Source organism: Sabethes cyaneus, chromosome 3, assembly GCF_943734655.1.
Source record: "Sabethes cyaneus chromosome 3, idSabCyanKW18_F2, whole genome shotgun sequence".
Lineage (NCBI taxonomy): Eukaryota > Metazoa > Arthropoda > Insecta > Diptera > Culicidae > Sabethes > Sabethes cyaneus.
In genome coordinates, this window is record NC_071355.1 from 91,072,160 (window position 1) to 91,085,593 (window position 13,434).

The 13,434-nt window shown below is 38.1% G+C and overlaps 1 protein-coding gene across 4 annotated transcripts; it reads right to left on the minus strand.

Moving 5' to 3' along the window:
* Positions 1–363: 363 nt before the first annotated feature.
* LOC128741461 (eukaryotic translation initiation factor 4H-like) lies at positions 364–13,223 on the minus strand. Of its 4 annotated transcripts, none has more exons than XM_053837292.1 (4): positions 13,182–13,223; positions 12,367–12,666; positions 2,244–2,347; positions 364–1,824 (listed from the first exon to the last, which is right to left on the minus strand). In XM_053837292.1, the coding sequence occupies exons 1-4, from the start codon at positions 13,211–13,213 to the stop codon at positions 1,343–1,345; spliced, it is 918 nt and encodes a 305-aa protein (XP_053693267.1). In that variant the 5' UTR covers positions 13,214–13,223; the 3' UTR covers positions 364–1,342. The 4 variants fall into 4 exon arrangements, with proteins under 4 accessions (XP_053693267.1, XP_053693266.1, XP_053693265.1 ...); XM_053837291.1 differs by having other exon boundaries at positions 364–1,872; XM_053837290.1 differs by having other exon boundaries at positions 2,181–2,347.
* Positions 13,224–13,434: the final 211 nt, after the last annotated feature.

The following is a 13,434-nucleotide window of genomic DNA, read 5'->3' on the forward strand; positions in this document are numbered from 1 at the left end:
CGCACCATATGCCCAGAGCTGCCAGATATTTTTGCATGAATAAATTTGGGACCGTACAGTTTTCTTCGGAGTGTTTTATTTTCTCGATCTAATCATTTAAAAAACAGATATAGTTTATGAAGTATTTTAAAATTCAGGAGCATTAGTAGAGCCAGAAATCACAGTAACTGAAATAATTTATGAGTAGATTTGGTTTGTGCCATATCAGGTACTCATCCTGGGTTTCATGTTTGTTATGTATGCCACTTTTCTATAATTTTAATTACTACGATTTGGAACTTGGCAAAGACGGCAATAATTAAACTTAATTTTATATTTTTCTAGGAATTCTAAGGATTCAATAAAAGACAACTTTATGTGTCAAGTATCAGTTGATTCATCAGTTTATTCATCCATTTTCCAGTTTAATCATTCATCTCATATTTATTTCAACAACACTTAAACATAGGGATGTATATTATGCCTTACTATTTTTTTACATTTCTGCCTTTGAATTTAAAGTTTCTAACCGAGTAAGAGCGAGATGGATATTAACTGAATACTTTTGAAACGAATTGTAAATAATAGCAAAATAAGAAAAACGCAAATCACAATCCGCTGCTCTCGATTGGTGTCCACTGAATAAAAACGAAAATAAAGCTTTCACTGCCTTTCGAAATTTGCATGCTAATCTATGCTTAGTATAAAGAGTGCAGTGCAAGGTCTGTATGCTGTAACTGCTCACTCTTGCATTCTTCTTAACTAAAAGAATTCCGTACTTAAATCTCAAAACAAAAGACGATTAACGTAATCTGAGCTAGAGAATAAAGAACAGTAGAATTCAAACTAGTTTGTAATCATCATTCTCCTGTTTCGTCAGACCGAAATTGTTTTCGTTTTCTATTGTTCTCCTTATAGTAAGATTTCAGTTACCAGCTTTTCTCTCATTTTATCAGTAATTTTTTAGGTTTTGAATATATCAATGCGCTATAGTAATTAATATATTTTACTGCTTCCATAATTATTTGCATATAATTACATATTATTTGTATTTCATTCCTTCTTTTTGCAATTTTTTGTTTTTCTTTAATGTTATTATTAAATCGTAGAAAAAAGCGTAAAAATCAAAACATAAATTAAACACATACTTTTTACGTTAGGTTGTATCGCTTCTCGCTTATATTTATGTATGTATGCATGTATTTTCATGTATGGGTGTGTAGCTACGTGTTACAAACCTGCTTTGCTTTATCCTTTATATTTGCTTGCTGTTAGTAAAAATTTCACTTCACTTTCACTCTCATTTGATAAAAGGAAAAGGAGGATTTAAACGTTAACTTTATCATAAACCAAAAGAAGAGCTTTAGTTCGGCCCATTTTTGTCATCTCCTGCCGTCGATGAAGATGTAGACGTTTTACGTTCTGACACCTCTAGACTTCTGCCCTCAGATGCCAATTTTTCCTCACGGGGTCGTGCATTACCAAATATAGCAGCTGCTTGCTTTGTGTCTGCTAGCGCGTTTAATGGAGCAGCTACGGTACGCGGTTTCAAGTTCAACTTGGGCCTACCAGCGTCACGTTCCGCCAAACTAAGTGCCGGCGCAAGACCGGGCGGCGGATGATCTTTTCTTCTGTCATGATCACGATGGTCCCGACGTCCCCCACCGGAACTGCCAGGACCACCGGCATACCGATTAAATCGATCGCCATCTCGATTGTAACTATCACCTCCTCGGTCGTTGCGTCCATCGTGATCACGACTCCAATCATCTCGTCCGCCTCCATCCCGGCCACCGCCGATTTCCTCGTTGAAGTTCCCATATCGGCCACGACTAGGACCACGATCTGAAAATGATAGATCTTTCATTTTGTCCATAGACGATGATAGATCTCCTGGTTGGTTGTAAAAATGTATTAGTGTTTTATACCTAGTAGAAAAGAGTAACGCGCTCAATTGACAAGCCGTTTAGCTATTCAGTTATGTTTGAGCTCGAACTTCTCTCTTCTATGTAGGGCTTTATTGTACATATTTTGAAAGATTATCGTTATTTCCGGCTATGTCACTCAAAAATATATAGTATTGCCGCTGTACAATCATTTAATTTTAAATACATACAAAATATCTGCACGTGACGTGATAGAAATCAGAACAACACAGCAAAGTGTGTGACAACAGCATTCAACTAGTGCTTTAAGCTTACCGTTATAATTATTGGAACGTCCACGATTTCTATCGAAGTCATTTCTTCCGTAATTATCATTACCGTAATGCCGATCGCCACCTTGCCGATTGTTTCCTCCCTTATTGTTGTATCCGCCACCTCCAGGGCCACGGTTGGGAGGACCACCTCGCTTGTTAAAACCACCGCTGTAATAACATAATCGTAATTTAGTAGTTTAAAAGCATAATGCTTAAACAAGAGCATGGTGTTCAACGGACCGTTATTAAAAATTAAATAGGCCAGTTGGTTTGTATTGCTATCCTACTACACTACCGGTGGAAGCATAACAGTCCCATGTTACATTTGGTCATTTTCGACATTTTGTTGTCTAACGTTATAATTCTATATATATTTTTATAACATGGATCGAAAACATGGTGTTTATACTAGAAAAACTCGAAAAAATTTGAAGCCAATTTGTCCCACTGGAAAAATGGACGCATATTTGTCTCACTGCATATACCTTTTGATATAAAATGGTTTCAAGTTGTATACAAAATTTAGTGAACTTTTTCAACATTATCTCAAAGAGGGATGAATAATAACATGAAAACTAAGTAATTTTAGAAAAATCAGTTTTTCAACTTTGACTGCGATTTTCTCATTTTCGTGTTTTGTAACATGGGACAGATATGCTTCCGGCGGCAGTACACCTCTGAACCAATTTTTCAAAAAATCGTTGAACAAATTTTTGAGTACCGCCCTTTTGAAGTTTTAAAGGCGACCCTGTTAGGAGTTTTCCGCTGTATTGGGACTAACCGGAAATGTCCCGGATGAAGTTACCGCTGGGGGAAATGACCAATATCGAACATGAACAATAACTTATCATGCAACACCTCAAATTACGCTAGAATTTAAAAACTTGATCAATGGAAGTCAAATCAACTACCTAGCACCAAGTGTGTTATATCTGGACAAGTTCCGGGGACTCCCAGGACCACCCAGACAAGTGGTCAGTTTCGTCCATTAACAAAAACTTATCGTGCGACAGCTTAGCTCACATTAGAATTCATAAACTAGATCATTAGAAGCCAAATCTGCTATCTAGGGTCACGTTGGTCATATCTGGACATGTTTGGGGACTTGCGGAACCCTTGGGAAATGAGCAGAATCGAATATGAAAAAAACTCATCGTACGATACCTTAAATCACAATAAAACTCCTGAAATAGATCTCTGTAAGCCAGATTAAGTACTTAGAATCATAATGGCCAATTAAGGACATGATTTTATTATAAAAATATACCACATTGTCTTACTGTACTTCCCTAGGGGTTCCCGGAGTCGCCGAACATGTTCAAAATGAAAATGAAAATGAATGCCCTAAGACAGAATAGGGGACGGAGTGGAATAAGTTGCATCAACTTTCACTGATGCGCTGCGCCCCGTGAGATTAGACTGAATCCATTGAGTCAGCTATTCTGAAAGTCCTGTACGGTACGTTTGAACTTTTCAACCGCTAGAATGTGTAGTACCTAATTTAACAGCTCGACCATGAAAGAAATTTATATCTCTAAATAAAACAAAAACTCAGAAACTTCTTGGCATGTCTAAAAAGGACTTACGTACTTTCTGCGGACTCGTAATAGGCCACTGTGCAAGTACATATCACTTAAAACAGCTGGGAAAATTAGAAGATGACTCTTGTCGCTTCTGTAACCTAGAAAGTGAAAATGCGGAACATCTACTGTGCAAATGCGTAGCACTCCTTCATAAAACGAAAATTTTCTATGACATGGGCTTAATACAACCCTCAGATATATGGATAAATTCTCCCAATAGGGCAATAAACTTTATTCGTTGCATAATACCTTATTGGGACAATGCCGTCATCAGCAAGTGGAAATCACTCATACTCAGGGATGGAAAAAAATCGCCTCTAGTGATCAAGATCATAGAAGCGATCAGATTCAGATTCATTGACATCACTACTTGTAAGCAACAAACACTTTGTCGCGATCCGCGCAGATTATGACAAACCTCATGTCAGATCATGTTCATTGCATGGTTGTGTTGAGAAATATAGCAGATACAGACGATTGGCTGTGTGCATCGTATGAATCACAACACAAACAAAATGTGTGACCTTTTTTCTCGCAGCTAGGTAAGATGTAGCACTGTGATCGACTGTTGAGACTGTTTAGAGAACAAAATCTTGTGATCAACGCTAAAGATTCACTGTTTGTCATGATCTGTACGGATCGTGATCTGTGCGTGTGGCGATAACTCACAGATTTTATCAAAATGACTGATATTCCATCCCTGCTCATACTAATAGTGATATGACACCCTGATGTGGCTTGTGGCGACTCGTTCGCATGTTCAACCTGTTCATAGGACAGGCATACAAAATTCAGCCCGACAAAATTGTTTTCACCATTCGTTCATGATTTCGTTTGCACCAACGCATATGCAATGCAATACGAATTTAGTTTAGTTACGAAGCTGATGAGCAAACCGTTCAACACGATGTTTGAACGTTGCTTTAGAGATCTCAATGCACAAGCATACCAACTCCTGGTATTGATTCTTGATACTGAATTAGTACCAGGAACAATGTATTGGTACAAAGGAGATAAAAAGAGAATGTGAAACAGCTTTTACTCGAAAGCGCGGGCGTATTCTTGTCTCATTAACTCGTTCATCTTCAGCATTGAACAACTTACTACCACATATCCCTATGGCCTGCGCTTTGATTCCATTTTATTTAGTTACGAAGCTAATGAGCAAAACGTTCAACACGACGTTTGAACGTTGCTTTAAAGATTAGCACCAGGAACAATGTGTTGGTACGAAGGGGATTTGAAAATAGAAAGCGGTTGACAATTTGGCATGCATTATTCGCAAAATATTCTCATTAACTCGTTCATCTTTAGCATTGAACAATTTACGCATTATGCTTGCTATGTTGCGTATACGGAGTATTGCGTATTTATACTGCCGCTACCCAGATAACAAAACAAAATCGTAATAGAAAGTTCACATTAAATCGTTTTCATGTCAATTTCATATTGGAGTTGTATAATGATTAGAGTATGTCAAATCGAAGTGAACAATAAGTTGTTTTGCAGTCGTGCGTGTCTTCATATACAATTCATGACTGTGAATTATAAAGCAGGATAGACAATTGCAATATTTGATTATATCTATATCATATATTCAGGAGTATTTAGTTGCGTGTTATACAAAACTGCGCAAAATAGAATTACAAATAGTTGTCAAAATTTTCGCACGTATATCGCCTCCACTTTGGTGCATATATGCTCTTATATGGCGTGAAATATAACTTTTTCGTTCAGATATGATTTCGTATACCTCAGTTGCAATCGAGATATACAAACTAAATGGTTTACTGGGTACTCGCATAACTGTTCCATCTCCATAGAAACTGGTACTGCAATGCGAATTGCGGCAGTATATACACGAAATACACCGTTTACGCAACATAGCAAGCGCTACGTGAATATCCCTGTTTGTTTTATGATTAAAATATAAAAATATGATAATAAAAAAAGCTGCGTATTACTTTGTATTTTTTGCTGGTTGAACAGGTAAGCTAAACCCCCACGAGTCGCCACTGCTTACAATAAACAGAGGCATGCCACAATAGATCAAATAACTGGTCGCAGTGGAAAATGTACCCAGCAACAAAAAAAATCCTTGTCGAAATCAACGTATACAGCGTCGATTTGTTGTCGTTTGTTGTCACATAGCTCAGCAATTTTTTTGTGGTCGAGTGTTTTTTCATGAAGCCGTGTTGGTCTGCAGAAAATATGGATTACACAGATTGGTACAATCCTATATCCTGCACCATACTTTCAAACACTTTAGGCTGTTGGCCGAGAATGGAGATCCCACGATAATTCTTCACATCGTTGATCGAGCCAGCTTTGTAAATTGGTGAGATTGATGCAGATTTCCAAAATGTCGAAAAGTATCTCTCATCAACAGAACAGTTAAACAGAATGCTTGCAGGATACGCAAGAGCACTAGCACAACACTTGCTAAAATCATGGCTCAACTTTGACTGATACCAAATCTCCTATAACCTCCAGGAAATTTTGAAGTTCGGTACAACAAAATGATAATTGTCATAAATTTCATAGTGCTGGAAACCTGCTTTCTAACAAAACCGCGGTAAAAGTAAGAGTACTTCCAGACGCTGCTGAATAACGAGGTAAACACGGAGCTTAGCAAGAACAGGATAAGAATTGTGAGTGATGGCCGAGCTGTGGAGCCATCAACACAGGAGGAGGTTAAAAAGGTAATCAGTAAACCGAAAAACAATAAGGCTGCTGGGAAGGACGGTTTTCTGGCTGAACTTTTCTAAAAGTGGGGAGCAAGCGGCTGTACGAAGTAACTCACCGGGTCATTGTCAAGATCTGGGAGGAAGAACACATGCCGGAGGAGAGGTTGGATAGCCTCATTTGCCATATTTTAAAAAAAAAGTCCAAGATTGTAAAAACTATCGAAGCATTACATTGCTCGATTCTGCCTATAAGGTGCTCTTCCGTACCCTGTTTTGTAAACAGAGTCTGAGACCGTAAGCAAGTACCAACCTGATTTTCGTGAAGGTTGATCTGCCACGTAGCAGATGTTTACTAGACAAGTTCTGGCAGTACAACTTGCAGACTCATCATCTGTTTGTGGACTGTTTGTGGAGGCGGCGTACGATTCAGTCAAACGAAATGGGCTGTGACAAATAATGCTAGAGCATGATTTTCCGAAACTAGTCACGCTGATTCGTGCGACGCTGGATGGGGCAAAATCATGAGTCAAGATAGCGGATCTCACCCGCTTTCGTCACGTTAGATAGACTAAGGCAAAGTGATGAACACTCGAACCTGTTATTCAACATTGCCTTGGAAGGTGCAATACGAAGAACAAACGTGGAAAGGAACGACACTATCCTTACAAAATTTTACATGCTTCTTGGTTTTGCGGAAGACGGATATCATTACAATCAACCGTAGAGAAGTGGAAGAAGCATTTAGGCCTTTTAAATTTGAAACCTTCACGGTTTGGCACTTACCATTAACACCGCCAAAACGACGTATATGGTTGCTGGCAGGTAACGTGCTAGTCCAAATGGTGTTTACATAGTAAAGAAATAAGAATAAATATATTCAAATATGAAACCGTAATAGACATGCCTAAGAAAGACGACACAAAACATAACAGTTGTCGACTCAACACGTGGAAGATAACCAAGCAATCGTTGCCTCAGTATAACCGACAGTTTCCAATTTTCACACGACCGGTTAACACGTGTTTTCCGGATTACAATTCCAACACGTGGAATGTACTAATTGAAGCCGTTAAAAGAATTCACAGGTTTGAAGTAGTAGTGGAATTCATATACCTTGGTACGCTCATGACATGTGACGACGTTGCAAGCTGCAAAGTAAAACGTGGCGCTAAACAGAACTCTAACTCCTCCCGGTTGCCTTTTACAGACATGAATTATAGACGCTAAAGGATAAGTACTTAGGGGGTTTTAAGCGTAAAATTCTGCGATCTGCTACTTGATGGAAAAATAAAGTGGAGTAGGCGCAGACGCATGAACCACGAGCTTATATCAAGTATACAAATACGCTGATATAGTAAAGGTAGTACAATGTGGCAGGTTGCAATTGGCTGGGCACGTGGTCAGAATGCCTGACGAAAAAGTAGCCAAAACCATTTCCAGCAGAGAACAATGAGGAGGCCGTAGACCCCGCATTCGATGGATGTGTGCTGACGAGGACGACGCACGAACAGCTGGTGTTCGAGGGGATTGGAGAACGGCAGACCAGGACCGACAATACTCGTTCGGCGCAGGATCGATGACAGACCGTCGCCACTAAAGTAAAGAAAGTAAGTAGGCATAAGTTTATGAAAAGACTGTGGCTACATCTAACCGGTAGAAACATTGTTGTTCTGGTCTTCTGGATTTCAAAATTAGCTTGAGAAGGAAGTCCCCCAATACCGGACACCTAAGGTTTTTGACATTTATAAAATCAACACTCACAACATAACTTCAGTTTAAATTCACTAGAAGAGTAATTTAGAAGACTATTTTCTAATAATAATAAAAATAGGTTACACGTACTCGCGACACTAATAAACCATTTGAGAAGCCAAATGAGAAATCAATGAAATTACTTTAAAATTGTGTTTCCCAGTACCCGACACTTAACAGAAATCATAAAAAACCAATTCAATGGTTATGTTTCTGGAAAATACATGTCAAAATGTTTATCATCTCTTATTAATTTTACACTTGTTGACTAAAGATGTTTGGAGAATTGCCTTAAATAAAAATCAACTTCCCTTCGAGGGAGAAATAAACAAGCTAATGTTCCTGTTCGTGATATTTTAGCAAGTTTAGACCTTTGCTACATGTCTCTTATTTATACTTTTCTCAAAACTATTCGTATCCCAATTTAGCACTTTCTTTTATCTTTTTAAAAAAGGATTATAAGACAACCCACATATGTAACTAGAACTTGAAGTATGGAAACAATTACAAGAAGCCATATTCAAGACCTCCATACCTGTTTTTTGTTAACTCATACAAATTAGAATGTTAATATTTTTAATAATTAAGTAACCTTCATTAATGTTTCTTGTAATTGTTACCTAATTTAATTTTTGTTGAAAAGATGAGAGGTTTTATGCCTACGGGAGAAGACACAAAATGTGTCACTCCCGCGGGCTTTTCCCTACTCCACATAAGAAAAATCTGGCTCCGTTAAACATTTGTGCGCGAGCCGTATAACAGAACACTTTTTTTTACTTTTTTCTTTTTTCGGGTTATCCAACTGGTCGCTTAATAGCGTATAAAACTCTGCGCTGGGCCCTTTTATGATGTCAACAAAGTGTCAGAGAGACCTCAAACATCAGTTCTACCTGACGAGACAGACACGGTCACCCACTAAAACACAGGTAGAGCCCCAAGCATAGCCGTCACGCCTATACCCGCAGGCGGAGGCGTTTCGACCCTGCGCGGACTCCACGAACTGACTCTAAGATCTCTCTGCCAAAGGCCGGAATGTCATATTTTAAATATACTGATGATGACGATGATGATGACAATGATGATGATGACGATGATGATGATAATGATGATGATGAGAAGAAAAATAATAGATCGAATTTGTAAATGTGCTTTGGACTTTTTGTACAGCACTCGTTCGCTAATTGCACGAATGAGGCCCTGAGATTAGCGAATTTCGTTTTTTAATTGCCCGATAGTTGCCAATATTTATTGTAAAACGTGATGCGTTATCACTGTAAAGAACTCTTCACATGCATTCACACGTACGCTAAATTTTGGGAAGAACATCTAAATTTTTACAAACGAACTAAAAGCTTAATGAATATGTGTTCAATTAGTCAAAGTTCAGTCAAATTTGCATGAATTTGTTTGTAATGTATCTACATAATGCAGAGATAGAGAGTTTGCATTCGGCAACGCTGCATTTTTGTTTATAGCAACCACCTGGAAAACCACGTGTAGTTTGACAGATAACTGTTTTTTAGTTGCACGATCGTGCAACTAGCGAACGTGCAATTAAAAGACGGTGCAGTTAGAGGACGTGCAATTAGCGCACGAGTGCTGTACCACTCGAGTTGCAATATGTGGTATAGTGAAGAAGTGGAGGATTCATCAGCCCCGCCTGACACCGGTCTTCAACCGCGCGCCTGCTTTCAGTTTTCCAACACAAACAACCACAAATGAACCAATAGGTAAGACAAATTTCGGAGCATTAGTGGTTATCAACTTATCAGGGTAAATTTAATCTTTCATCTCCTTAGCATTCACAGTGCATTCCCACGATACAAAGGCTGTGAACCATTTCGCGAAATTTTTAACTTTTTGGTTAAAATTTGACAGTGCGATGGTTTTCCGAAAATAACCCTGCTCGGGAGCATGGTTAGTTTTAACCAAGTTCTGAGAGCCAATGAGATATGCACAGGTGAGGAAGAGAACTTCGACAAGTTTCGCTGATTTTTCGATAGATTTGTTTTACATTGGTATGGATGCTTATCGCATTACAAATTTGTTCAAACAACCCGGATTGAAATGAGATGAATTTTATCTATCAAAAAAAGCAAATGAACATCAAAAATTCCTCCGATTTTAACTAGGACAGAAAAAACAATATTTTCATCCTCACCTTATATGCTCTCATTGAGCAAAAAAAACTATCAATCCGTCAAATATGAAATGGTTCACATTCTGAACTGATTTTAACCACTCAAGGAGAAATAACCATCGAACTGTCAAATTTTAACCAAAAAGTTAAAAATTTCGCGAAATGGTTCACAGCCAAAGTAAATTGAGCGCAGCACAAGCTGGACGTTCGCGGTAGTCGACAGAAGCTTCAAAATATAGACTCGCCCGCCTTCCAACCCTTGAGACCAAAGTGCTGTAAAGCTCTGGGCTTAAACGTCTCTTTAAGACTCGACCCCTTCCCATCGACAGAGCCCGCGGGCGGCCATCAGAGCTCAGGACAGCCACGGGGCCAGTGCAAAAATCCTACTCTATCTAGCAGCACCGCCTAGCCGAAACTCGAACACGCGACACGAATTGACCTAATTTTCCCATCTGCTACCTAAGAAGTGCTATTACCCGTAATCATTACAGAGTGGTCCTTCGGCATCCAATCGGATCTGGTATCCCGCTTACATCCCCGTACTAACCCTAAGCCACCGACCAACTCAATCAATCCGACATTTTTCGGAGATATTTGTGACAGTTGTGATAAATAGGGATGAATCCCAGAAAACTTTATCTATTGTCAGAGATCCCCATACTGGCCTTATTCTTAAACGGAATAAAAGCACTTTCTGAACAACGCAACAATCACATTTGGTAAATTTTTACCCCGAGTCCCATTTGAAATCACAAAAGTATTTTGATATATACCCACATTCAGAAGTAAACGTGACCGCTGTTCATTTACTGATTAGTTAAAAAGCCCTACACCACGACAAGGTTCAGTTTTATCGTAGGGGGCTCCGTTAAACATTTGTGCGCGAGCCGTATAACAGAACAAACTGAATAAAAAAAAAGTCAACAGTTTTTTACGCACTCATGGAAGGTCTTATAATTAACAGACTGGAGGTAACACCAGTTAAAAGGTTATGCCTTACGCTACTAGACAATAGATAAAGAAAAAAAATAAATTTATACGCCTTCCAGGGATTGAATTGTAAATCTTTGTACGCCAAGGAAAAATTGAGTAAAATGCCTTTCATTTCTCTAAAACTGGTAAAAAGTGATACGTGCCGTAAATAAGCACCTTCTCCTTATAAAAATGCATGTAATAATATATTTCTTTTGACATAAAAAGATTGTATCATGACCAGCATTTTTTGAATAATAAAGGTCTTTTTTCGAGAAAATCGCAAATGTGCTCTGGTTAAAAAACAAGAGGTGTTTAACAAAGCTTTTTACATTTTTTTATATCGTGAAAACTAGGGTGAACTAGCACAACACCATTGGAATACTCATTAATATCTTTATTTTGATATCAAAAGGTTGAATCTATTCCAGCGGGATTTTGAGATTTTAGGATAAATGACTTGTTTTCGAAAATCCCCCTTCGTTTTATCGCTTTGCTATAAGCGTTCAAAACATAACAGTTTTGATTAACAAAAATTTTTTCGTTTTCGATCGGCAGTTACTTTTCAATGTATTCCTTCACTTTTTAGTAAAAAAACGTTTAAATTCAACTTGATCGGTTGAGTCGCTAAAAGGTTTGCAGTTTAATTTAACACCCGATCAAAAAAAAGTTAAATGATCATCTACTTTCTAAGACGACGGAGGCACGCATGCATATACAACACCTGCCAATGCAACACACTCAGATTTTTTGAATTTCCGACATTGAATGAGAATAGCGGTAATTTGCAATGTTTACCGGTCAACTGTCGCACTTGATAAAATTTTTTTGTGTAATTCGCGATCAGATTTTCCAGCTATCAAAATAATACTGTTAAGCAAGAATGTTAAGCAACCTATGTAAATCTAAAGAAGAATCACATAAAAAATTTGGTTTTAATCATAAGTCGCTGAATACCAAGATTTCTGATCTTTCATAACATATAAATTAATTAGACTCATTCATATCGTTTCATATTCTAATAGGTACTGTGCAGTCTTATAATGTACTTACCGATCATTCTTCTTCTGTTCTGCGATGTCAATCCGCAGTGTAGACGCACTATCATTGAGAGCAATCATGCCATCGAGGTCCAATGCTCGTTTCAACTCATCCAAAGTTTCAAATTCGACATAACAAAATCCTTTGAAAACGTCCGTTTCCTTGTCCTTTACCAAGCGTATATTTTTCACCGTGAAATCTTTAAATATGCTATTAAGATCTCCTTGAACGACACCTTGCGGTAAGTTACCGACGTACGCGATGTACGGAGGCTCGGTCGGAAGCGGTCTACGCTGCCGCTCTCCTCCATATCTAAAGGAAATAAAATTACAAAAGGTAAATTATTAGTAATTACGAAATTATGAGATTTAAATTAGTTCTTTGGTAATTGGTAACACCTTAGCCTTTCTTGAGTGTGCGTAAAAGTGCCAGCAGTCTGGAACACGAATCATGATAAAAAAAATGAAACGCGTGGATAAACAAATCATTATGCAATGGAAACTTGTTTTGATTTACTAACAAAGTTAACCCGCCGGATTAACTCACGGTTTCGAACGAATTGTTTCCAATAATTTGGTTTAAAACAGCTTGCTTATTGTGAAAAATGCCGTAATTTCCGCGTTTTGCCGACAGCAAGGGCTGTCAGCGCCGTGTTCATTTTTGGGAAACCACGAGCTGCATCTTAAAACCGGGTTTTGTTATGCACGTAAACAGTGCAAAAACTAGCACTTTACACAAATTAAGCACTTTTCTTCAGGGAACAGAAATCTCAATTTTATTTATTGCAAAAATGATGATTAACTAGCTTAAAATGTAATTCAATTTACCTATTATTATCATGACCACCTCTGCCTGCCATATTTGCTATTGAAGCGCAGTGTTGTCGCGAGCGTAAGAAAAATCCCTTTATATGTCGTTTACGTTCCTTCTTACCACGTTTTGCCGTACAGTACACTGACACTAATTTGTTTGTAATTAATATTCCTGATGCACATGTGGTTAGAACATAAATGAAGATAGAATTAACAAAAGGGCGAATGTCGCAAGCGTAAACAAACCGAGTGAGGGTTGATTTTCCTA

What these genes read in the sequence shown, in the direction of transcription:
- LOC128741461 (XM_053837289.1), bottom strand. Translation starts at nt 13,213, where the DNA reads ATGGCAGGCAGAGGTGGTCATGATAATAATAG. An exon ending in GAACAGAAGAAGAATGATCG is followed by an intron (nt 2,348 to 12,366) that starts GTAAGTACATTA and finishes ATGTTATTACAG; the next exon opens with CGGTGGTTTTAACAAGCGAG. An exon ending in ACGTTCCAATAATTATAACG is followed by an intron (nt 1,873 to 2,180) that starts GTAAGCTTAAAG and finishes ACAACCAACCAG; the next exon opens with GAGATCTATCATCGTCTATG.